General features: G+C 41.3%; 1 protein-coding gene across 5 annotated transcripts in view; it reads left to right on the forward strand.

The window, feature by feature from the left end:
* MAGI2 (membrane associated guanylate kinase, WW and PDZ domain containing 2) overlaps positions 1-26544 on the forward strand; it is a 974764-nt gene that overhangs the window by 431221 nt on the left and 516999 nt on the right. Inside the window, exon 1 of one of the 5 annotated variants that reach the window (XM_044280137.1) lies at positions 21716-21781. The exons of 3 other annotated variants lie outside the window; for them this stretch is intronic. In XM_044280137.1, coding sequence (XP_044136072.1) covers positions 21745-21781 — 37 coding nt within the window. In that variant the 5' untranslated portion in view covers positions 21716-21744. Of the gene's footprint in view, positions 1-21715; positions 21782-22923; positions 23052-26544 lie in introns of those variants that run through there. One more of the 5 variants, XM_044280138.1, reaches the window with a different exon arrangement.

The raw sequence follows: 26544 nt of genomic DNA on the forward strand, positions 1-26544 counted from the left end.
TCCCGCGCCTGTTAATAGTAGATGGTGAACCACAACAACCTGGGGCAGAGTCAGTGTTTCCCCATTTTGTGGTTCATCAGAATATGTTTTATCAGGTAAACCAACTACGGGGTAAGCCTATTGAACAGTTGGTGGTCCCCAAGCTTGTGTTAGATCTAGCCCACCAACACGTTCTCCGGAGTCACCTGAGGCTGCTGAAAACTCCGGATCATATTCTACAGCGGTTTTACTGGCCCAGCATATTCAAATAAGTGGAAGAGTTTTGTAAGTCTTGTCTGACCCACCAGATAACTAGCCCCCAGCCACATTTCCGTAGTCCCCTAGTACCTCTCCCGATTATTGAAGTACCGTTTGACCGAATAGCTATGGACCTTATAGGCCCAGTATCGAAGTCCACCAGAGGACAACAGCACATTTTAGTCATTCTAGACTACGCCACTCGGTACCCGGAGGCAGTGCCACTGCGTCATACCTTGGCCAAACTCATAGCTAAGGAGTTAATGGAGATCTTTTCCCAAGTAGGACTACCTACAGAGTTTCTGACCGACCAAGGGACCCCTTTTACAGTGGATATAAAAAGTCTACACACCCCTGTTAAAATATCAGATTTCTGTGATGTTAAAAAATGAGACAAAAATAAGGCTACTTTCACACTAGTGTTCGGGGCTCTGCTTGTGAGTTCCGTTTGAATGCTCTCACAAGCGGCCCCGAACGGATCCGTCCAGCCCTAATGCATTCTGAGTGGATGCGGATCCGCTCAGAATGCATCAGTCTGGCACCGTCTGTCCTCCGCTCAGCAGGCGAACACGGTGTCCGCCTGGCCGTGCGGAGGCAAACGGATCCTTCCAGAGTTACAATGGAAGTCAATGGCGGCGGATCCGTTCGAAGGTGACACAATATGGTGCATTTTTCAAACGGATCCGCCCCCCATTGACTTTCAATGTAAAGTCTGGACGGATCCGTCTGAATACAAATTGTACTTAGACTTTTTTAGTGAAATATAATGCAAACGGTTCCGTCTGAACGGATACCATCGTTTGCATTATAGAGAGCGGATCCGTCTGTACAAATACCAGACGGATCCGCTCCGAACGCAAGTGTGAAAGTAGCCTTAATCATTTCAGAACTTTTTCCACCTTTAATGTGACCTATAAACTGTACAACTCAATTGAAAAACAAACTGAAATCTTTTAGGTAGAGGGAAGAAAAAGTATAAAAATAAAATAATATGGTTGCATATGTGTGCACACCCTTAAACTAATACCTTGAAGCACCTTTTGATTTTATTACAGCACTCAGTCTTTTTGGGTATGAGTCTATCAGCATGGCACATTTTGACTTGGCAAGATTTGCCCACTCTTCTTTGCAAAAACACTCCAAATCTGTCAGATTGCGAGGGCATCTCCTGTGCACAGCCCTCTTCAGATCACCCCACAGATTTTCAATCAGGTCTGGGTTCTGGCTGGGCTATTCCAAAACTTTAATCTTCTTCTGGTGAAGCCATTCCTTTATTGATTTGGATGTATGCTTTGGGTTGTTGTCATGCTGAAAGATGAAGTTCCTCTTCATGTTCAGCTTTCTAGCAGAAGCCTGAAGGTTTTGGGACAATATTGACTGGTATTTGGAACTGTTCATAATTCCCTCTAGCTTAACTAAAGCCCCAATTCCAGCTGAAGACAAACAGCCCCAAAGCATGATGCTGCCACCACCATGCTTCACTGTGGATATGGTGCTCTTTTGGTGATGTGCAGTGTTGTTTTTGGGCCAAAGATATCTTTTGGAATTATGGCCAAAAAGTTCAACCTTGGTTTCATCAGACCATAACACCTTTTCCCACATGCTTTTGGGAGATGTGTTTTTGCAAAATGTAGCCTGGCTTGGATGTTTTCCTTCATAAGAAAAGGTTTTTGTCTTGCCACTCTACCCCATAGCCCAGACATATGAATAATACGGGAGATTGTTGTCACATGTACCACACAGCCAGTATTTGCCAGATTTTCCTGCTGTTCCTTTAATCTTGCCTCCCAGACCAGGTTTCTTCTCGTATTTTTATCAATTTTGGAGGTACATCCAGTTCTTGGTAATGTCACTGTTGTGCCATATTTTCTCCACTTGATGATGACTGTCTCCACTGTGTTCCATGGTATATCTAATGCCTTGGAAATTCTTTTGTACCGTTCTCCTGACTGATACCTTTTAACAATGAGATTCCTCTCATGCTTTGGAAGCTCTCTGTGAACCATGGCTTTTGCTGTGGGATCCGACTAAGAAAATTTCAGGAAAGACCAACTAGAGCAGCTGAACTTTATTTGTAGTTAATCAGAGGCACTTTAAATGATGGCAGGTGTATGCTGACTCCTATTTAACATTATTTTGAATGTGTTTGCTTAATTCTGAACACAGCTACATCCCACACTTATGCAACCACATTGTTTTTATTTATTTTTCTTCCCTCCACCTAAAAGATTTCAGTTTGTTTTTCAATTGAGTGGTACAGTTTATAGGGCACATTAAAGGTGGAAAAAGTTCTGAAATGATTTATCTTTGTCTCATTTTTTTTACACCACAGAAACCTGAGATTTTAAAAGGGGGAGTAGACTTTTTATATCCACTGTATATACCTCACAAATTAGATAAAACCTAACATTTTTTTATATGTCCACGTTATGGTGGCATCACATATGGTACTTAAATTTTTTTTAGGGGCATTAGAAGGCTTTTAAGGTTAGTGGCAATGTTCCAAATTTCCAAGTAATTCCAGTTCTGAAGTGGCTTTGAGGGACCTATACATTACCTATATGACCTAATTCCACAAAAAGTTGGGATGCTGTGTAAAATGTAAACAAATATATTAAATCAGATATGATTCTGTACAGGAAATCACTGCATGTGCTCAGGAACACTTCCAGAAATAATTGTCTTTGAACATAGTTCACTGTGCTGTATCATGCAAAGAAGAAGCCATATGTCAACACAATCCAGGTATCCATAGTTTTCTCTGGCCCATTACTTTTGCATTAGGGTGAGTACACAGTTGCGGCAGCAGATCCAGCAGGCTGTTCCAGCTGGATTTCGTCAGATTAAACATTGCCAAATCTTACAATTTAAGTCCAGTGGTGATCCGGCCTCTTTCTGGCATAAATGCCAGGTTTCGGCCATACAAAAAACATTGCATTTGTGCCGGATCAGGCATGCCACAAATACAAACATACTCTTATAAAATCACTTTTTTAAAATTAAAAATCATTTGCTTTTTTGTGCTTCAATATTCTAACACCCATACATTTTTATTTTTATATCGGGGCATGTACATGTTTGTTGTGGGTAAGGCTATAATTTTTTATGGTACCATTTTGGGTTGCATATTACTTTTTAATTGCTTTTTATTTTATTTATTAAGCTATGAGGTGGCCAAAAAACATTCAATTTCACTATTGTTATTGTATTTTTACAGTATTTATCATGCAGGATAAGTAGCATTATCATTTTATAGGTGTAGTCATAACAGACATGTTGATACCAGTTAAAAGCATGTGTATATTTTATTTTTTACTATAATAATGGACGGGATATGGGGATATTTTTTAATCTTTTTTGACCTTTTTTGTGGTAGTAAGGTACTTGAACTTATAATGTTCTTATCACTCGTAAAATACATTACAATACTTCTGTATTGCAATGTATTTTACCTGTTAGTATTTGCCTATTAAACCATCCCTCTGTTAGGGTCTATTTGGCCATTGTTAGATCTCTGATTTCCATGGCCACCATTAGTATCCCATGATGGAGTTGCAGGGACCCAAAGGTAGTTTGCCTCTGTAAACCACTTAGATGTCATGCTTCCTATTGACCAAAACATCTAAGGTGATAAATGGTCCAGTTTGGAGCTAGCTTTGATTGCGGACACTGTGTATTAAAGCCTGCTCCTGCTGCAGATTGTATCGGTACTGCTTCTTAGGGAAGAACTGTACAGATATAACACATTGCGCTAATCGGTTAATAGCACCTACTACAATACTCAGAATTATTGCTTTATTAGTTTTGTAAAACATGTAATGCTTGTATAACTTTTAAAACCATAATTTTTGTAACAAAGCATATTTCAGTCAGGAAATAATGATATAACCCTAAAAGGGACAGTAATAAATAATTAGCAGTCCTGACTTATTAATGACTTTACATGAACGTATTCTATGACATATTCTTTTTAGGTAGAAAATATTGCAATGAAACTTTAAAATGTAAAAGGACATTATAATTAATGTTTCTCTTGTATTAGTTTAATTATTGATACAGGTCTCAGTAATTCGTGTCTTAAGGGTACCTGCCAACAACTTTTTAAAACATAGTTGAGGGAAGTGTATAAGTTTAGAGGAACAATCTATATTTTTATACATTTTCTTAATCAACCCTCCCAATAACTCCTTATTTCAATGCAGCTGAAGCTCCAGACAGACAGATATTGTACTCTATTCATCACCTGTCTGTTCTACTATTCTACTTGTCTATTCTACACTACTATGCAGTTTTTGAGCCAATCACATGAGAACTACATGACCCTATTGGTGTTGATCACGAATATTCGAATTGCAAATTTGTATTGCGAATATTGGCACTTCGAGAATTTTCGAATATTTATAATATAGTGATATATATTCGTAATTTCGAATATTCAAGATTTTTTTTAAATCAGTACATATGATCCCTCCCTACTTCTGGCTTGTGGTACAATGAGAATGCTACAATATCTTTGACTTTAGGAGTAGTGTTGATTGCAAATTTTTGTAATGTGAATTTTCGTAATGCGAATTTTCATAATGAGAATCAAAGAGATCATGAAAACTCAGAGGAGTATGCCAAAGTGGAACAACTGTACAGATAAAAAAAAAGACGAATATTCTAAAAAACAAATATATTTGTTTTTTAGAATATTCGTAATATTCTAAAACAAGAATATATAGCAATATAGCGACTATTCCCCAAAAATACAAATGTAGAACAATTTAGCTAATATAGTGCTATAATCTTTTTTTTTAATAGTTGCAATTTTTTTCCAATCTGAACTTCAGATGAGAAAAAAATTACAACTATTAGACAAGGAAGATTACAGCACTATATTAGCTAAATTGCTCTATATTTTATTTTTTTTTTAAATATTCGCTATATTGCTATATATTTGTTTTTTTAGAATATTCGTAATATTCTAGAACAAGAATATATAGCCATATAGCAAATATTCAAGATTTTTTTTAATCAGTACACATGATTTCTCCCTGCTTCTAGCTTGTGGGCCAATGAGAAAGTTGCAATATCTTTGACTTTAGGAGTAGTGTTGATTGCAAATTTTCGTAATGCGAATTTTTGAAATGAGAATTTTCGTAATGCGAATTTTCATAATATAATAATTAGCTATATTGCTATATATTCTTGTTTTAGAATATTATGAATATTCTAAAAAAATAAATATATAGAAATAAAGCGATAAAGCAATAAAGCGAATAATCGATTTTTTAATCCGGCGGCCTCTCACCGCGAACTGCCGTACTGCACCGGAGCTCCGCCCCATCCCTATTATAGTCAATGGGGACGGAGCAGCGGTCGGGTGGCAATGCGAAATAGCGGAAGGGCGGATCCGACAGGGTGAACAGCCTGTCGGATCCATCCTTCCTCAAGTGTGAAAGTACCCTTAGCTAATATAGTGCTATAATCTTCTTTGTCTAATAGTTATTTTTTTCTCATCTGAAGTTCAGATTGGAAAAAATTACAACTATTAAAAAAATAGATTATCACACTATATTAGCTAAATTGTTCTACATTCATTTTTCCCCCCGAATATTCGCTATATTGCTATATATTATTGTTTTAGAATATTACGAATATTATAAAAAACAAATATATTTGTTTTTTAGAATATTCGTCTCTTTTAAAATCTTTATAGTTGTTCCACTTTGGCATACTCCTCCCTGACAAGCGTCCCTGTCACCATGGGAACGCCTGGGGGGTTAAAATATACCATCGGATCTGAATTTTTACGATCTCATTGATTCTCATTATGAAAATTAGCATTACGAAAATTCTCATTACAAAAATTCGCATTACGAAAATTGGCAATCAACACTACTAATGAATATTCAAATTCGCGAATATTCAACAAATATTCTGCGAAATATTCGCAAAATATTGCGAATTCGAATATGACCCCTGCCGCTCATCACTAGACCCTATCCATTGTTACATTGTTTTTGCATTTATAGCTTAGTAAAGGGCACCAAACTGGGCCCGAAATGTCGCAATAAGCAATAAATGTAACTCTGAGATTGTACAACTGGTAAAATAAATGTTGAATTAAAGCTATATTCCGTCTTTGGTGTGCTGTCTCCACACTATTGATACAAGTTATTTATAGACACCTTGGGTGGAAGGAGTCAGAGGGGACGTGCACCCACAAAAGCCACTGATAAGACGTGTGCTGAAGTCTTGTTGTGATTATAAGCCATTGCTAATGATATGGGTTGGGACTGGGATTTATCTCTGCCTTGGACATCTGCAAGTACAACTTGCAATAGAAGCAGGAAATAAACTCCACTGTACAGAAAAAAAACAACAGGTCTGAGCATGGGGGATCAGATCTGAGAAGGGGAGATCTGAGCATGGGGGTGAGATATGGACATTGAGGGGGAATCTGAGCACTGGGGGTCTGACACTGGGAGTCGGATTTGTGTTGTCTGATCTGAGCATTGGGGTCTTATTTTGGAGGTCTGATTTGGAGGTCTAATAAGGTTTGGGAATCTGATTTAGGAGTCTGATCTGAGGTCTGATGAAAAATATATTTTTTCTTTTTTTCTCTGCTAATGAAAAATGAGAAAAAAATATTTTTATCAGACTTCAGATCAGATGAAAAAACTTTTTTTTCTCTTATTTTTCTTTGTTAAAACCTAGGTGCATGTTGTAGGATGAAAAATACGGTAACTTGTGTGTAAATGTATAGCTTGTTGCTCCTGGTAGTCATACTTTTTTTGGGGGAGGGCTCTTTGTGTCTGTAAAGTTGGCCATCCCCGAGCTATAGCATAGTCTTTTTAAAGAGCCATATCAAAAAAATTAATTGAGAGATCTGGTTAATGAACATACAATATCTACATGTATGCCCATACTGTAACTCAGTACAAGAGCTTATGCAAATGGAGTCTATGAAAATTTGCAAATTGTGTGCTCTGTAACATATTCTATGAGAAAAAGCTGCCTACATAGTATTTGCAGTGTATTCAACAACACTATAGTAAAGATAATACTGAGGTACGGTTCAGCATTACACAGTGATTAATATGCCCCTATGAGTTTTCCAATTATTGCTTGTGAAGTATTAGTATATTTTATTTAATGGACTTCAATAAAAATAATCAATTATGAAGAATTCCATTAGTATAACAAAATTGGTACAGTGAGTCAGTAATAATTATGCACATTAATAATTACTAGAACTGTTTAGACATTAAAAATAATTCATTCTTTAAACAATTATTTTAATTTTGTACCTCATATGTCCTTGTAGGGTGGTACTACTAATAATGATAGTACTGATAGTGATAATAATGTCTTTATAGCAGCCACAGATATGAGCCAGGTCATGTTTTAACGCTGAGAATCTAAGCAATTCTAGCTGCAGTACATACTGAAATACAGCTGAATAAAGCAGTAGCTGGATATACTGAAGCTCTCACTTCCAACCTGATTTCTAAATGTGATATCTCTAAATGTATTGCAGCTAGGCAGCTAGCACTGTGATCCCAGTCTTGTTTCCAAGCTATGATGTAAACAAGCCTTGAAGGGGGGGCAGTGGGGAATGTGCTAATAATGTGCAGGGAGAGAAGAAGTATACATCCTCCTCTCTCTCTCTCTCTCTCTCTCTCTCTCTATATATATATATATTTATACAAACCGGATTCCAAAAAAGTTGGGACACTATACAAATCGTGAATAAAAACTGAATGCAATGATGTGGAGATGGCAAATGTCAATATTTTATTTGTAATAGAACGTAGATGATAGATCAAACGTTTAATCCGAGTAAATGTATCATTTTAAAGGAAAAATACGTTGATTCAAAATTTCACTGTGTCAACAAATCCCAAAAAAGTTGGGACAAGTAGTAATAAGAGGCTGGAAAAAGTAAATTTGAGCATAACGAAGAGCTGGAAGACCAATTAACACTAATTAGGTCAATTGGCAACATGATTGGGTATAAAAAGAGCTTCTCAGAGTGGCAGTGTCTCTCAGAAGCCAAGATGGGTAGAGGATTACCAATTCCCACAATGTTGCGCAGAAAGATAGTGGAGCAATATCAGAAAGGTGTTACCCAGCGATAAATTGCAAAGACTTTGCATCTATCATCATCAACTGTGCATAACATCATCCGAAGATTCAGAGAATCTGGAACAATCTCTGTGCGTAATGGTCTAGGCCGTAAAACCATACTGGATGCCCATGATCTCCGGGCCCTTAAACGACACTGCACCACAAACAGGAATGCTACTGTAAAGGAAATCACAGAATGGGCTCAGGAATACTTCCAGAAACCATTGTCAGTGAACACAATCCACCGTGCCATCCGCCGTTGCCAGCTGAAACTCCACAGTGCAAAGAAGAAGCCATTTCTAAGCAAGATCCACAAGCTCAGGCGTTTTCACTGGGCCAGGGATCATTTAAAATGGAGTGTGGCAAAATGGAAGACTGTTCTGTGGTCAGACGAGTCATGATTCGAATTCTTCTTTTTGGAAATCTGGGACGCCATGTCATCCGGACCAAAGAGGACAAGGACAACCCAAGTTGTTATCAACGCTCAGTTCAGAAGCCTGCATCTCTGATGGTATGGGGTTGCATGAGTGCGTGTGGCATGGGCAGCTTGCATGTCTGGAAAGGCACCATCAATGCAGAAAAATATATTCAGGTTCTAGAACAACATATGCTCCCATCCAGACGTCATCTCTTTCAGGGAAGACCCTGCATTTTTCAACAAGATAATGCCAGACCACATTCTGCATCAATCACAACATCATGGCTGCGTAGGAGAAGGATCCGGGTACTGAAATGGCCAGTCTGCAGTCCAGATCTTTCACCTATAGAGAACATTTGGCGCATCATAAAGAGGAAGGTGCAACAAAGAAACCCAAGACAAATGAACAGTTAGAGGCCTGTATTAGACAAGAATGGGAGAGCATTCCTATTTCTAAACTTGAGAAACTGTTCTTCTCGGTCCCCAGACGTCTGTGGAGTGTTGTAAGAAGGGGAGATGCCACACAGTGGTGAAAATGGCCTTGTTCCAACTTTTGGGGGATTTGTTGACACCATGAAATTCTGATTCAACATATTTTTCCGTGATTTATGTTCTATTCTGAATAAAATATTAGAAGTTGGCACCTCCACATCATTGTATTCAGTTTTTATTCACGATTTGTATAGTGTCCCAACTTTTTGGGAATCCGGTTTGTATATATATATATATATATATATATATATATACATGACCAAAAGGGGATCAATAACATGGACTTCTGTGCATGTTACCACCTTCTACCAGTATCAAATGAGAGAATGCTTGACTGTTATGTATAGGAGATCTTTTAATTCAAGAAGAGTGAGAATATGACCGTTTGCTCATTTAATCACCCCTCCGTGCCTTATTAGGTTGCTTATTGAAGCCACTTCCAAGACGTTTATCCATATTGCAGAGTTGAATCATATAAGTCACACTAAACACTCACAAACATCAATGAAGTTTATATTTTACACTGTCCCTATCCTGTCCACAATAACTTAGTTAATGTATTATGTTGGGTTTAGGAATTTATTATTTTTAATAAGGGTTATATAGGGGTATGGAAATTATATACTATATTATTCCCAATACTTGCATGCAAAAGTTGGATAGCAGTTTTTCCACTTCAATAGCACATGCATCATTGAGTGCAGACATGTGTGGTATGTATGAACTCTTCGGTATAAAAGTGGATCCTACAGATGACATCTTAAATTCTCTAGGTCTTGAGCCCTCAGGCGCCGGTGGGCGCAGCGCACAGTGTGCCCTGTCAATTTCAATGGGGGTGGTATTGGGGCGCTCCAGAATGTTATTAAATATCGATATGAAGGCGGTAAACAGGTCAGCAGCAGAAACGGATTCTGGAAGGCCTCTGATACAGAGATTGTTGTGAAGTCCACGGTTCTCCAGATCATCCAAGTGTTGTTGAAGGGCATGAATTTGCATCTCTTGGACCCGAGTGACAGCTTGAAGGGCTTTCACATCAGCTGACACCACCTTGTGGTCTTGAGCAATGGAGTCCACACGGTTGGTAAGAGTAGATAAATCTGTTCGGAATTGGGCGAATACCTGCTTGCATTCTTGTAAGATATTAGCCGCAAAGCTAGAAAAGTCATCTTTAGAGGGTAAGGAGAAAATAAGAGCACGCAAATCCGCTATGGTACGTGGTCTGGAGTCCTCATCAGATGCTGTTGTAAATGACAGGGCCTTTACAGGCAAATGATTTATAGGGGTTTGAGAATGGGAGGTAGTGTGGAGGGGGCCCTGGGCTTTGGGGCTTGGCAGATTGGTATAAGGAGAGTGTCCTGGTGCCATGGCTCAGGAGCTGTCCCACGATGATCTGGTCGACCAATGGGTCGGTCTGCCTGAAGAAGTAAGCACACAAGTCACCCTGGGAAGCGGTAAGGGAAGCAGATGGACAGGTTCAACCCTTTTTAGTAGTTTTCCCCATCTATAGAGCAGGTGCAGGCTTGTTTTATTCGGGGTGCAGCGGAGTTCACATCGAGCTCGTCCTCACACTTCCATCGCTGGCAACGACCCCCAAGGTGCAATGTTTGTTTTGATGCAAGTATCTTGAAGGTAGACATGGCTTTCCTTAGCTTGTCAAAGCAACTGCAATCATCAGGTTGCTTGCTTTCAGGAAATGTATAGGTTTTGTGGGTGCATTTCAATATGTGTAATTACCTGTGTTCTATAGGTTGTTACTTAACTAAAATTCAGCTTAAAAATAGATTTTTAATCTTTCCAGGTGATTAGCCACTAATATAAACTTTTTTGCAGTATTTATTTTAAAAATTATACTTTGCCACAAAATTGCATGAAGAAGCCTGGGCGAATACAGTTCTTTTATAATGGTATTAGCCTTTTGACAATGTGTTGGTTCTCTACTTTCATTGAATATATAGGTATGAGGGTTAGTATGATTTATTTTTTATTTTTTGGGCAAGACAGATTTTATTTGTATATCAGAAAAAAAACTGGCAGACAATTTTATTGTTATTTAGTTGACAATTTCTACACTGTATTCATGCAAAGACAACATTCATAGCTTAAAGGGGTTGTTGATTCATAGCAAGTTATTATACTTACCACAGCATATCTGATCAATGGGACTGCCAAAGATAACCATGTACAGCCCTCAGCTATCTTCGGCAGTCCTGTAGAGGTGAATAGAGGGGCAACCTGCATGTGTAACCTTTGTTTGATTCATCGGGGGACTCAGAGACTCCGTTTGGATAGTTGTTTTGATGGGACAACCCCTTTAGGTATGGTTTATTTTAGAAGGTATATATTTTAGTTTCTGGTTTAAAGACAGACCATGGAGCAAGACTCATGCTTTGATGGAGTAAAGACACACACTCTCAGTGAGCTTCTACTAAATTCTGTGAATATACTGGATTCCAGGGTTATTCACCTAGAGACAGTTAGAAAAAAGACAAGCCAGCACCCTAATGTCCTGTTTGGGGGTGATTTGTGCATCTGAGACTTATGAGGCCCAGCTCTTGTATGATAGGTAATCAGAAACGTTGAAGACTTATTTTTATACTTCTCATTGTAGGTGCGTGTTATGGTCTAGTGCAGGGCTGGCCAACCTGCGGCTCTCCAGATGTTGCAAAACTACAACTCCCAGCATGCCCTGACAGCCTACAACTATCAGCCTACAGCAGGGCATGGTGGGAATTGTAGTTTTACAACAGCTGGAGAGCCGCAGGTCGGCCAGCCCTGGTCTAGTGCATCTTATAGTCTGAAAAATACAGGATATTTATCAAACTTTCAACGTTTGATAAATTTGGTGCAAATAACAGCAATGCAGGAAAAGTGACTTCAATAACTCCCCTCATGATTAATTCCCCCCATAGGGTATATGCAAACTGCGCAGAAGAGCCGCATTATATTTCAGTATTAGCTAAGTAGAGGAGATTTTTTAAATCTCTTACATGGTGCCATGTGGAAATTGACAGGCAAATAGGATTTTCAAATCTGCAGCATGTCAATTGGTGGTGCAGATTTGATGCGGAAATGTAGCAAAAACCTCACAAAAAATCTGCGTGGAAAATCTGCATAAACTATACCCCTGTGTGCTTGTACCCATAATGTTTTTGGTCATTTTTTTCCTATATTTGTGAGTTAGATGTTTGTTTTTTGCTTGTTTTTTTTTTTTTTTTAGACCAGATGTTACTTTAAAGTCTATAGTGTATCATTAAAAACTTTACAAAGTATTTTTGGGGATATTTTTGCATTGCATTGCAGCATTGAATGCCATAGGTTTTTTTTTTTTTTTTTACACATAAGAATGTGCTTGGAAAGGTGTGTGACCCTTTAAGGCCATGGGTGACTTAACTGCTCCTTTCCATGTTGATTGAAAGAACTTTTTCTCCAGAATAAAGCAACGGATCACTAAGCAAAAGGTATTATTATCATTATTAGGTATTATCATTTCTGGTGAAAATGGTGAGTTAAATCTACACCAGTTATGGACTGCATTTAATTTATGATGAGGAGCGCATCCCTCAGTGGCACAAGGGATTACCAAGACTGCCACATAAACGCTGGGCTTGATAAGTGACCCCTATTGTGAATTTCCTGGTGATAGACTCCATTTTAACTGCCACTACAAAAATGTCCAGTCTTTGTAGAGCACTTTATAAGTTTTCTGGTACAACAAAAAAGATAATAAAGCTGCCAATATGCAGAGTTTCAAAAATAAGCCATAGTGTGAAACCATGCTTAATGGTCGCATGATTTTGCAGGTAAATGGCAGTTTAGGCAGCATTTACGTTTTTTGTCGCTGAAAAGAAATGCAACAAAACAAATAGTAAAAATGCATGCAATTGCCAATACTAGGGGTCAGACTCATTTATCAAGGTACTTGTGAGTATTTTAGTCGTGAAAATAGTCGCAGGTCCCCTTTTTGACAGGCTGTGCGACAATACTAAGGGGCGAAGTGGGGCGGAAACAGGTGTACATGTTGGAGAAAACCTACACCAGCCGGGGGCTACCATACTTTTTCTCGGCCTATAAGAAAAAAACTCAGATTGAGTGTATGAGTACACTGGGGTCTAGTATAATATACTGAGCCAACCAACGAAAAAACCCAATAACTCCATATAGAATAAGAAAGCACACATATAAAATATATGTAGTTTATTAAAGACACATTTAATGACAATAAATATAACATAAAGGCACAAGGTAAAGGGGGGTGGTGGGGCGCCCCATGTGATGGGACCCAAATCAACCACCCTCACATGTACCGGACTAACAGGGAGAGGGGGTCACAGACATTGGGTATAAAAACCGCATACTAGTGGGAGAGCTGTAAGTTCACCCAAAGTAACCTATTAACATGTGTATGCTACATACAATAATCTAAGAAAGTCAATATGGTCACACATAGCAAACTTGCCCTCCAGATATTACATAGATTGCCATCAGGTGAATGCAGATTACCAAATAGTAGCACAGTCAAGGGCAAAGCAGGAATGCTATGTGTAAGAATTGGATCCTACTAAAGTAACAAAATAGCCATGCATGAGACAAAAACACAAATTACCCCTGGTATGCCGGAACCCAAGGTCGGTGACCAGAGCTGCACCTCGACGCGCGTTTCGCCGAGAAAGGCTTCGTCAGGAGGTAAAGATAACAAACAGTGTCCATCTTTAAATAGTGTGGTCCACAGCCGGCACTTGATTAGCGCATACGCCCAGTGATGCAGACCGTGACATCACAGAGGCACGCCACCCACTCCCAGGAACCAGGCGAGGCCCACCCAACACGTCACATGACCGAGCAGGGAGGAGAGAGCCGCACTAACTGCGCGCAGCCACTCCCCCCTCCCGTCCGATCACATGACATGAGGGCGCGCGTCAGCCGGCTCACAGGGGACAGGTATAGGAGCGCCACCGCGATGCCCCCCCCCCGCGGCGCACCGGTGCGATGCGCTATTGCCAGGTGGAGATAGCAGCTGACCAGTACAACAGATCGCGATGCTTGTCAGGATGTATTTTTATATTTTGATTTTAAAACAGGGATCCGGCATACCAAGGCAGCAATAAATGGACAACATAATGACCGGATACATCTCAGATACAATTTATCTTACAATCCGATGCATATAGGAAAGAAATCCCTATGTATACCCCATGTCTGCATACCTCTAAAACTGGGACAGTCATAGAAATATAGAAAAAATAAAACTACAATAGAAATATTGGCAAACAGGTAAATCCCCCACTGTGCCATATCATAATGGGGGCATAGAGGTGACCTATCTCATGAGTGAAGAGCTAACACTATGAATCTTTACAAAAATGTACAGTGATGTGATGCCATATAGCATAATAGTGATATAGTTATACAAATGAATAGATAATGTGACCAGATAGTCAATAATTGTGAAGATGAGGCACCATCAGGGACGTATCAATATAAATAGCGGTCCCACATCATCACATGCTAAAGCCCTATATAGATAGAGCAATTCATATAATCAATAATTCATGATAAGTGCATACAAATTTGAACAAAATATTATATTAAAAAGGTGAAAACACATGATAAATATACAGGTGATAATGATTGCACATAAACATAATAAAGTGAATAAAATAGAAAATAAAAGTAAAGTGCATAGTGCCAAAGAGCCCCGAGATAATAACCACAGAGTTAATGTATACTGCACGCATGATTCGTGCCAATAACCTAACCACCTCATATGGTGGCCACAACCCTAGCAACTAGGGGTTATAAGGGATAAGAATCGGCTGCCACAAACCCTCCCACACCATAGTGAGAGTGTTAGGGTTTTGATAGATGTCAATTGCTCCATAGAGAGATGTTCTTCTCTAGGCCCGAAACTATCATATCTCCAATAGGACCACCCGTATGTCACCCGTAAGATATATAAAGTAAAAATTGTATTTTCTATTTTTATACTTCTCATTGTAGGTGCGTGTTATGGTCTAGTGCATCTTATAGTCTGAAAAATACAGGATATTTATCAAACTTTCAACGTTTGATACATTTGGTGCAAATAACAGCAATGCAGCAAAAGTGACTTCAATAACTCCCCTCATGATTAATTCCCCCCATAGGATATATGCAAACTGCGCAGAAGAGCCGCATTATATTACAGTATTAGCTAAGTAGAGGAGATTTTTTAAATCTCTTACATGGTGCCATGTGGAAATTGACAGGCAAATAGGATTTTCAAATCTGCAGCATGTCAATTGGAGGTCACAGTCACAGCAATCAGATGTACTATGAAATACAAATAACAACAGTAAGTATATAAAAGGACAACTAACAATAAAGGTTAAAAAGCACGATTTATAGAAAAGACTTGAAGCTAACCACTGCACACGATGAATTGACCTAATTTCCACCTATAGCCCTGCACTTTAGGGACAAACATAATGGTGATCCCCGAGGGCTACAGTGTATTAGAATTGACAGGGCTTCCATGGGCTGCCGTGGAGGTGACATTAAGAAACGCCTCCCGCAATTGGAGACCAAATGGATTGTTCTACTGAAGAGTGAGATCCCTAAAGGTCTCAATGAGACGGTTAGCTTCAAGTCTTTTCTATAAATTGTGCTTTTTAACCTTTATTGTTAGCGGGGGGGCATCGCGGTGGCGCTCCTATACCTGTCCCCTGTGAGCCGGCTGACGCGCGCCCTCATGTCATGTGATCGGACGGGAGGGGGGAGTGGCTGCACGCAGTTAGTGCGGCTCCCTCCTCCCTGCCCGGTCATGTGACGTGTTGGGCGGGCCTCGCCTAGTTCCTGGGAGTGGGTGGCGCGCCTCTGTGATGTCACGCTCTGCATCACTGGGCGTATGCGCTAATCAAGTGCCAGCTGTGGACCACACTATTTAAAGATGGACACTGTTTGTTATCTTTACCTCCTGACGAAGCCTTTCTCGGCGAAAGGCGCTTCGAGGTGCAGCTCTGCTCACCGACCTTGGGTTCCGGCATACCAGGGGTAATTTGTGTTTTTGTCTCATGCATGGCTATTTTGTTACTTTAGTAGGATCCAATGCTTACACATAGCATTCCTGCTTTGCCCTTGACTGTGCTACTATTTGGTAATCTGCATTCACCTGATGGCAATCTATGTAATATCTGGAGGGCAAGTTTGCTATGTGTGACCATATTGACTTTCTTAGATTATTGTATGTAGCATACACATGTTAATAGGTTACTTTGGGTGAACTTACAGCTCTCCCACTAGTATGCGGTTTTTATACCCAATGTCTGTGACCCCCTCTCCCTGTTAGTCCAGTACATGTGAGGGTGGTTGATTTGGGTCCCATCACATGGGGCGCCCCACCAGCCTGCTTTACCTTGTGCCTTTATGTTACATTTATTGTCATTAAATGTGTCTTTAATAAACTACATATATTATATGCTTTTTCTGCCAGATGCACGGAATGCCTCAGATTATCCTAATTTGTGCCGATGCGCACTCCTCATCACTAATTAGATTAATCCTCCGGCAGCGCAGGAGTAAAACAAAGACTGCCGTGAAAATGCCGTACTTTGTAAATGTACCCCACTGTTTTTACAGGTGAAACATTAAATGTATATCAACTCTAAAAACTGCATCAAAACACGGTGGTAAAAATGCATATGGTTATCGAACGAAAGGTTTTTTTTATCATGCAGGGCTAGATTTATCAAAACTGGTGTACAGGAAAACTGGTTTAGTTGCCCATAGCAACCAATCAGATTCCACCTTTCATTTTTCAGAGCTTCTTTAGAAAATGAAAGGTGGAATTTGATAGGTTGATAAAGGTTGGGTAGGACAGTTTTCATTTACATCAGTTTGATAATCTCCCACGCAATTTGTAAGCCCAACCTAAAGGCCCATTTAGGCCTCATGCACACGACCGTTTTTTTTAAGGTCGGCAAAAACGGGGTCCGTAGGTCCGTGATCCGTGACCGTTTTTTCGTCCGTGGGTCTTCCTTGTTTCTTGGAGGATCCACGGACATGAAAAATGAAAAAAAAATCTAAGTCAAGTTTGTTATTGAAATTATAGGAAAAAACGGACACGGATCATGGACACGGATCACGGACACAGATGACAATCTTGTGTGCATCCGTGATTTTTCACGGACCCATTGACTTGAATGGGTCCGAGAACCGTTGGCCGTGAAAAAAATAGGACAGGTCATATTTTTTTCACGGCCAGGAAACACGGATCACGGATGCGGCTGGCAAACTGTGCATTTTCTGATTTTTCGACGGACCCATTGAAAGTCAATGGGCCTTAGGCCTCATACACACGACCGTTGTGTGCATCCGTGGCCGTTGTGCCATTTTCCGTTTTTTTGAAAGTCAATGGGTCCGCGGAAAAATCGGAAAATGCACCATTTTGCAGCCGAGACCGTGATCCGTGTTTCCTGTCCGTCAAAAAAATATGACCTGTCCTATTTTTTTGACGGACAACGGTTCACGGACCCATTCAAGTCAATGGGTCCGTGAAAGAACACGGATGCACACAAGATTGGCATCCGTGTCCGTGGCCGTAGGTTACTTTCATACAGACGGATCCGAAGATCCGTCTGCATAAAAGCTTTTTCAGAGGTGAGCTTTCACTTGGTGAAAACTCAGATCCGACAGTATATTCTAACACAGAGGCGTTCCCATGGTGATGGGGACGCTTCAGGTTAGAGTATACTGAAAAACTGTGTACATGACTGCCCGCTGCTGCCTGGCAGGTGCTGCCAGGCAGCAGGGGGCAGACCCCCCCCCCCCCCCCGTAGTTAACTCATTGGTGGCCAGTGGGCCCCCCTCCCTCCCCTGTAGTTAACTTGTTGGTAGCCAGTGGGCCCCCCCTCTCCCCTGTAGTTAACTCATTGGTGGCCAGTGGGCCCCCCCTCCCTCCCCTGTAGTTAACTCATTGGTGTCCAGTGGGCCCCCCTCCCTCCCCTGTAGTTAACTCATTGGTGTCCAGTGGGCCCCCCCTCCCTCCCCTGTAGTTAACTCATTGGTGTCCAGTGGGCCCCCCTCCCTCCGCTGTAGATAACTCGTTGGTGTCCAGTGGGCCCCCCTCCCTCCGCTGTAGATAACTCATTGGTGGCCAGTGGGCCCTCTCCCCTCCCTCCCCCTCCTAATTAAAATTGCCCCCCTATCATTGGTGGCAGTGGTGAGTACCGATCAGAGTCCCAGTGTAATCGCTGGGGCTCCGATCGGTAACCATGGCAACTGGGACGCTACTGCAGTCCCGATTGCCATGGTAGCTTAGCAATTTGTAGAAGCTTCATACTTACCTGCGAGCAGCGATGTCTGTGACCGGCCGGGAGCTCCTCCTACTGGTAAGTGACAGGTCTGTGCTATAGGCAATGCGCCGCACAGACCTTTCACTTACCAGTAGGAGGAGCTCCCGGCCGGTCACAGACATCGCAGCTCTTCAGGTAAGTATGAAGCTTCTACAAATTGCTAAGCAACCATGGCAACCGGGACTGCAGTAGCGTCCCGGTTGCCATGGTTACCGATCGGAGCCCCAGCGATTACACTGGGACTCCGATCGGTACTCTCCACTGCCACCAATGATAGGGGGGGGGCGATTTTAATTAGGAGGGGGAGGGAGGGGAGAGGGCCCACTGGCCACCAACGAGTTAACTACAGGGGAGGGAGGGGGGGCCCACTGGACACCAATGAGTTAACTACAGGGGAAGGAGGGGGGGGCGGCCGCACTGGCCACCAATGAGTTAAAAACAGGGGGGGGGGGGTCTGCCCCCAGCAGCCTGGCAGCACCAGCCAGGCAGCAGGGGGCAGTCATGTACACAGTTTTTTTGTATATTCTAACCTGAAGCGTCCCCATCACCATGGGAACGCCTCTGTGTTAGAATATACTGTCGGATCTGAGTTTCACGATGTAGCTCATATCCGACAGTATATTCTAACATAGAGGCGTTCCCATGGTGATGGGGACGCTTCAAGTTAAAATATACCATCGGATTGGAGAAAACTCCAATCCGATGGTATAAAAGAACTCCAGACTTTACATTGAAAGTCAATGGGGACGGATCCGTTTGAAATGGCACCATATTGTGTCAACAGTCAAACGGATCCGTCCCCATTGACTTGCATTGTAATTCAGGACGGATCCGTTTGGCTCCGCACGGCCAGGCAGACACCAAAACGACTTTTTTTTCATGTCCGTGGATCCTCCAAAAATCAAGGAAGACCCACGGACGAAAAAACGGTCACGGATCACGGACCTACGGACCCCGTTTTTGCGGACCGTGAAAAAATACTGTTGTGTGCATGAGGCCTTACACTGAACAATTTAACAGGCGATTGTCGGGAAGGAAGCTTTCCTTCCTGACAAATCACTTGCTCGTCAGTGGAGATGAAGCGCTATATTTACATGCAGCGATCTCCTCCACAGTATGGGGAGGAGTTATCATTAATGCCATCGCTCACCCCTATAAATCCCTGTTGTTTGCTGGCAGCAGAGGTTGTTTAGACAGCACCATTTGCTGCCATCAGATTTATGTGCCTGCACACATGAGCATATTACCCAATGAACGAGCTTTTCGCTTGTTCATCTGATTTTCGGTAGCAACTTTTCACCAGCAGAATATCGTTAATGAGCGTCCATGCCGCCAGTGTAAAGGGACGTTTACAAGCAAAAGCAAGTGATCACTAAGGCCTCGTTCACACTTCAGTGTTTGGTCAGTGATTTCCATCAGTGATTTGTGAGCCAAAACCAGAAGTGGAGCCTCCATAGACATTAGGTAGAAGGGAAAGATCTGCTCCTGTTCTATGTTTAGCGTTGCACCTGGTTTTGGCTCACAAATCACTGATGGAAATCACTGACCAAACACTGAAGTGTGAACTAGGCCTAAGAATCAGTTTGAATAAATCACAAAAGATAGTGGGGCACATTTACTAAGACCGGCTTTTTAAGACGGTCTTAGTTTTACCATCTGCGCTGCCGCTAGACACGTCTAATTTATGACGAGGCATGTGCCTTGTCATAAATCAGGTGCATCTGTGGCCATCCATGCGACTGGAGTAAAAACTACATCAACCCCTGGCTGGCATATTTAGCTAACTTTTGGGCCAGCCCTGGCATGGCCTCCGAGACATCTCACACATGTCACGACCAACTGGCGTACAAGGCACGAAAAAACGGTTGTGCGCCAAAATTGTGAAACACAGCTAGACAGAAAAGGGGAACTGCGACGCATTAGTAATTGATGTCCCAGTAAATTTGTTGCGCCTAATGTCCCTGTCTTAACCCAGCCCCCGTCATGCGCTATCGCTACTCCCAAGTGATGAGCACGGCGCAAAAAATGCCCATGCGACAAAATATTGTTTAAAAAGTTCCAAAACAGGGTCTAGCAACTTTTTTTTACACCAAAAACTGGTGTAGCACCCATCGTAAATGACTGTGTGCATGCAACCTAATACAAGAAATCCCGTTAAAGTGGCGTTTCTGGTGCAGCTGCATGTGCTAGTGCATAGACTGTATCATGGTTTCCTTTTGATCACAGATAAATGTGATACAATCCCGGTATGTCCTGCTGCTAATGATATTCTCTACACTGGGGTTGAGATGATGCAGAGAAACACTGGTAATGTCAGAGAGGTCATCTGCTTTCAAATCCTCCTTATTAGTTCAGCTCATACCTGGGGGAGGAGAAGGGAATTCGTTTTTCCACAGCACTAGCTGAAGAAAATTCGACCAACCCCCTCCTGAGTAAACCTGGAATAATAATGTCATTTATAAAGAGGGAAAGAATTGAAAATCTATTCCATTGCTCTGGCACTGAAGACCATGTATTTCTATTGGAGGCGATGCAAGGAAGTAATGCACCTGTCTATATTCTCTGTTATTCTGTTTGCTTTTGATTGCAATTATATATTAGTATTTTTATACTTATGTGTATATTTGCTTTTTGCATCTTTTGTAACAGTGCCTTTAAGTCAACCAGACCCTACAAGCAGCGCAGAGGGGTCATCATGCTGAGAAATGTAAATGACCCTGACTGGGCTGCACTGAGTTTGGATTGGAGGGGGGGAAGGGAAGAGAGGAAAGACAGCTAGAACAGGCTGGGAGAGACTAAGGGGAGCACTAGCTCCTTCTCTTAAAGGGAGGGGAGAAAGGGAGCTCAGCTGCAGTTTGTGTCTGGTTTGTGCAGAAAATTCTAGGCATCCGCACTGGAAAAAAATATATATAGCTCAGCACAGCTGAGGCTTATTCTATCAGGGAGAATAACGTCTGTCTCCAATTGGAAATGGGATGGATCAGTACAGGTGACTTCAAGAATTCAGGATGATGGAGAGGCTGAGGATGACAATAAGGTAGGAGATGACTGGGTATGTGTCTGTCCCTGGCAACGTCTTATGCATTGTTGTATGCTGTACACTGGAGAGTGTCTGTCTATCTAAGCTGAACCTCAGGAAGCCAGCGTTAGAGAATGGCAGAGGCATTGTACTATGACCTTCTGTATGCAGGTATATCGGGGTATTGTTCTTGATTTGCATCATGTATTGTATATGCTGTCTTCACCAATTGCAAGCTGCTGCTGCAGAGCATGTCTTTATCGTACTGTGCCTTTCATTTAATCCTGCTCTAAGCAATGGCTGTGATTTTTCCAATGTTCTCTTTCCATTAAGGCACCTATATTCCAGCAAATGGCTCTATATAATTCAGCCCCCCGTCTCCTTCTAGTAAACAGCAGGGGTTATTAGCTGGAAATAACAAAGAAATGCCGCACTTGCCATTCGAGTTGTGATTGAGCAGTGAATTAATTGCTACCGGTTCTCTTAAGATCTGGGTATTTAAATGGCATGAGAAGCATGCTGCACATTGACATTCGGGAATGGCACCGTGTATCAGAAAGCATTAAAGCCTGTTTGGACTGCTGCTTTCAACTCTGCGGTCTTTGGTAACACATCAGGGGCTTCGGGTGTATTCACCCTTTGTGTTCCGTGCAAATCGATCAATTGGCACTGGCAATGATTGAGTTAAACGGCAACGTTACACCAACGGGCAGGCATGAATATTCATGTTTTTGGCTAAAAATGATATTTGAGATGGATGCTTTTTGCATAGGGGATGATTATCAATGATTTTTATACAGTATTGCAACTTGCGACGCTATGTGAAATTTTATTGCCTTTTATATTGACTTCCGCATCCTATCGGTTTGAGTTTATCTGCTTTTAATCAAGTTTGGACCTCATACTGAGATGTGTCCAATTACTGTATACATATTTTATCTGCAACTTAATCTGGAGCTCACCCAATGAGAAACCTGGCATAGGTGTTTTATTGATAGTATTAGAATGATATCCGCATCAATGCCGATCAATATCATGTACATCCTAATCCCCATTGATTGAAGCGCTTCCTTGTTATGATGCCATATAGTGTCACAAACATAGGGTGACAACTCAGTCTGCAATCTTATCATTCAGCCAGGAATATTATGACTGAGCAGCTTGATGCCTATTTCTGCTCATTCTGGATAAGCTAGTTAAAGGGCAGTCTGACAACCCAAAATAACAAGCCAGCATCATGCCAAAAATCCCTCCAGTATCTTACTTCAGTGTATGTAAGTTTGTCAAAGGCATGAGCGGTGGAGGCTGGGTGCATTGTGCTAGGGTAAAGAGGAGCCAGTGACAGCAAGGGGAAGGCTGGTCTGAATTCTTGCTTTGCAACCACTGAAGTGACACTGGACTTGGTTCAGAAGCAGCGGCTGGCTTAAATATTCAGCAAAAGGTAAGAAGCCTTAAAAAGCTACTTGCTAGAGTGTGATAAGGGATTAATGCTGGCAAAGAGTCGCGATAAACCTGACTGATGCTTATTATGCACATTTCTTTAATATAAAGGCAGCTTTTTATGTCATTCTGTATTGCAGGCAGCAGCTGTCGGTATAAAATACCTCCAGCCATCATTACGGTTTCAAAATGTTGATTTTAGGTTTTCGAATGTCTTTAGAAAATGACAATGTCCACACCTTCACACCACCCACCCTCAAAAAAGAGGTCCCTTTTCAAGAAGATACGAAATACCCGTAATTGTTTTCTGTGCTCGAGCCTATGAGGCTTCTGACTGATCCCTTTGACGAGATGATATTGTCCAGGCAGCAGATACTGCTGTTGTGATGGGTGCAATCGTAATTCTACACAAAGACAAAAAAAGGAATCCTTTCCATAAATATTCGGTTTGCAGGCTGCAGATCATTTGACTGTGTTAAATGCTTTATTTGTGGGAATCGATGCCATTGTATCAGGCGAACAGACAATGCAGCTCTCCTACATCAGAGGAACTACAATACCTTAAGGTTCTTTCTTTCATAGGGTTCTGAACTGATCTGACTTCTTTGATATGTACCATGTTACCATTTGATAACCGCAAAAGAAGCAATAAGATAACATAAGACTAGTCCAACGTGCACTAAAACACAAGCTTCCAAAGATAATGCCGGTAAATGTGACCTTAAAACGCTCGCAGATGTTAAGATGGCAGCATAGAAAGCTGCATTAGGGTATTTGCAATCCTTTTCTGTCAAAGAATAGTTAAATATTAGCTCTTATTCAGAAAGTGGGCAGAGGTGGGATTGTTTACTAGCCAAGTGTAATTGTGCACAAAGCCCAGACAACCTATAAGATCTTTGTCTACACCGGGGAACATAGATGGGATCACTGATGGAAACAGGATTTATAGGGGAGGCTCTGTCCTGTTCAGTGACCACTTAGAAGATCTGAATGTACAACCTTCATCATATTTGAAACCACAAGTGACTGGTTGAACTGGCAAGAAGAGTTAACTATCCATTCAGTAATCTGCTTTTTAGATTTTATGAATCGACTACGGTTCACTCATTATACGTGATAGTAGACATGTTAGTATACTTCATAGGATAAGCGTGACCTTCTGGAGGTAGACTGTGCCCCTCTTCCCTTGCACTGATCAAAGTCTACGGTTTGTGACTAAGATTTATTGGACATCTCTACATTGTAAAGGGGGCATTTATTCAAATACTGAGCCTATCGTTTAGAGCTATGGGCCTTTGTGATAATTGTTCCATGGAAATGTGCAACATCAACAGTAAACTATAAAAGTATTGTACAACATTGATATTAGTTGTTCTTCGTCTATGTATGGCAGGTTATCATTGAGCGTTTCGGGTGTGAACAGGAGTCCTCAGAGACTCATAGACGTGTACTGTCCATTGATTTAGTGTGTTTATTCACCCAGCTTTGGTCTATGCTGTGGGCCAAAAGCACCCATTGAAGTCTAAGGGTCTCTGTAAACTACTGGCAGAACACAGATGGCATCACTGATCCATTTTATTCAAAAATGTTTTAAGTGTAAAAAAAACATGGAGACAGCTCCTGAACTCTTACTTTTTAGATGCAAAACTCTGATGCAACACCAAAGCTGCAAAACTGACACTGATGTGTGCATGAACTCTAATTCACTATTAGGGCAGGCCTTTCTATGTAATAAACAGCATATACATGCACTGCTTCAGTTGTCAGTTCTTGGCTTAAAAATATGTTCATTTTTTAAGAGTATGTTCACACATTCAGGATTTAATGACAGTGTAGGTGCAGATTCTGTACATAAATCCCTCAAATCTATTCCAATCCACATCTAATGCAAATAAATAAGGTATTTTATAGAGCATGTAAATGCTCCATAGAAAAGTGCTGAGTTTTATCTGTTCTGCGAAAATATAATTTGCATGAATGAGAATGGCCCTTCTGCACCCTGCAAGATTGGGCCTACTGCTGCTGTCTCTTCTTCAGTCCTGTGTGGCTTTTCTACCACAGCAAAGTAGGAGATACTGCTCAGGACACTGGTCATTGGGGGGGGCCCTCCTGTCAGTCCAACAGTTACTTAATTTTTATTTTATTTTATGTCACAACTAAATATTATAACAGTGTAAAAATAATAATAAACATGTTTATTTTCAATACATTTCATTAAAGGAGTATTCCAGTAATTTGATGATGTCCTAGATCCACAAAAACGAGGGCGTCCGGGATTGAACAGAGGTCGAGCATATGCACTGCAGCACCATTCATTCTCTATAGGACCTACCACTGAACACTGTACTGTCTCATGGAGATGAATGGAGCAAAAGTATACATGCTGAACCTGTCACTCTTTATTTTGGGGGGTCCTGTGGGTACAGGCCCCTATCCTGCGGATCGGTGGTCATCCCAACAATATAAAATATGCATCAGATTTCCCCTAGGCAAATTCAAGATGTGTGAACATGGTCATACCATTTATATGGATATAATGGGGCAGATATACTAAGGCTGGTGTTGCATACAGTAGTGAAAAGTAATTGGCGACGGGCACAGGCCTGTTAATAGATTTTGTGCATATTCCAGCAGTCTGGGAGCCAGAAATTCATGTGTCACGTTCAGTGATAGAGAGTGCAGTAACGTGCCACTTCAGCAAAGTCCAGGAGGGTGTCTGCAGCATAGTCTGGGGCCCTTCTGTGTTGCCTACTGGGATGAGAGAGCCCTCCATGACCGGCATAGATTGTATGGAGTCCATGAGTGCTTTCAGACAATTTCCCATGTATACTCCTGTTCTGAGGCCTTGTGCCCACTGGGAAACAAGGTACAGACTGAACTGTGCAAAGCTACCGCACCCCGGTGTTTCCTTGTTACTGTGAAGGTGTTCAGTGAACCTTTTATAGGGATTTCCCCTTAAGGGCACCTATTCTCTATCTCCACCAATCAGAACCACCACCACCCGTCAGACACTGATCTATCAGTGTTCTTTTTGTGAATATCCCTTTAAAGAACTGAAACCATTAGGCTTGTGCCCATAAAGACTGTAACTGATAAGTTTTGCGCCATTACTTGGAGCTGTGTGCCTACTTGTGACTGTAACAGCCAAGCTCGTGCCACTGGGTGTAACCATTATGCATGTTCCGCCTGTCCCTTTTGATCTTTGCTGTATCTGACTCAAGTTCTGTGCCATCTTTGAGTGGGGTAAAATTGATATATTGCGCCAAGGCATATACAATATAACTTGTGTGCTAGAAAATAGTCTGAGGTGACTTTATAAATGTACGGTATCTGTTCTTCATTGCTCTTTAACTAGCATTTTGTCCTTGTCCTATAAGATTTCGTTAGAACTGACATCAATGGCAAGCACGTATTTTCTCTTCAGAATGATAAGACTGGCATTAAGGCATTCCAGATTATCACACATCATGAAACTATATATCTGAGGGAGTTTT

The sequence above is a fragment of the Bufo gargarizans genome, chromosome 2 (assembly GCF_014858855.1).
Source record: "Bufo gargarizans isolate SCDJY-AF-19 chromosome 2, ASM1485885v1, whole genome shotgun sequence".
Lineage (NCBI taxonomy): Eukaryota > Metazoa > Chordata > Amphibia > Anura > Bufonidae > Bufo > Bufo gargarizans.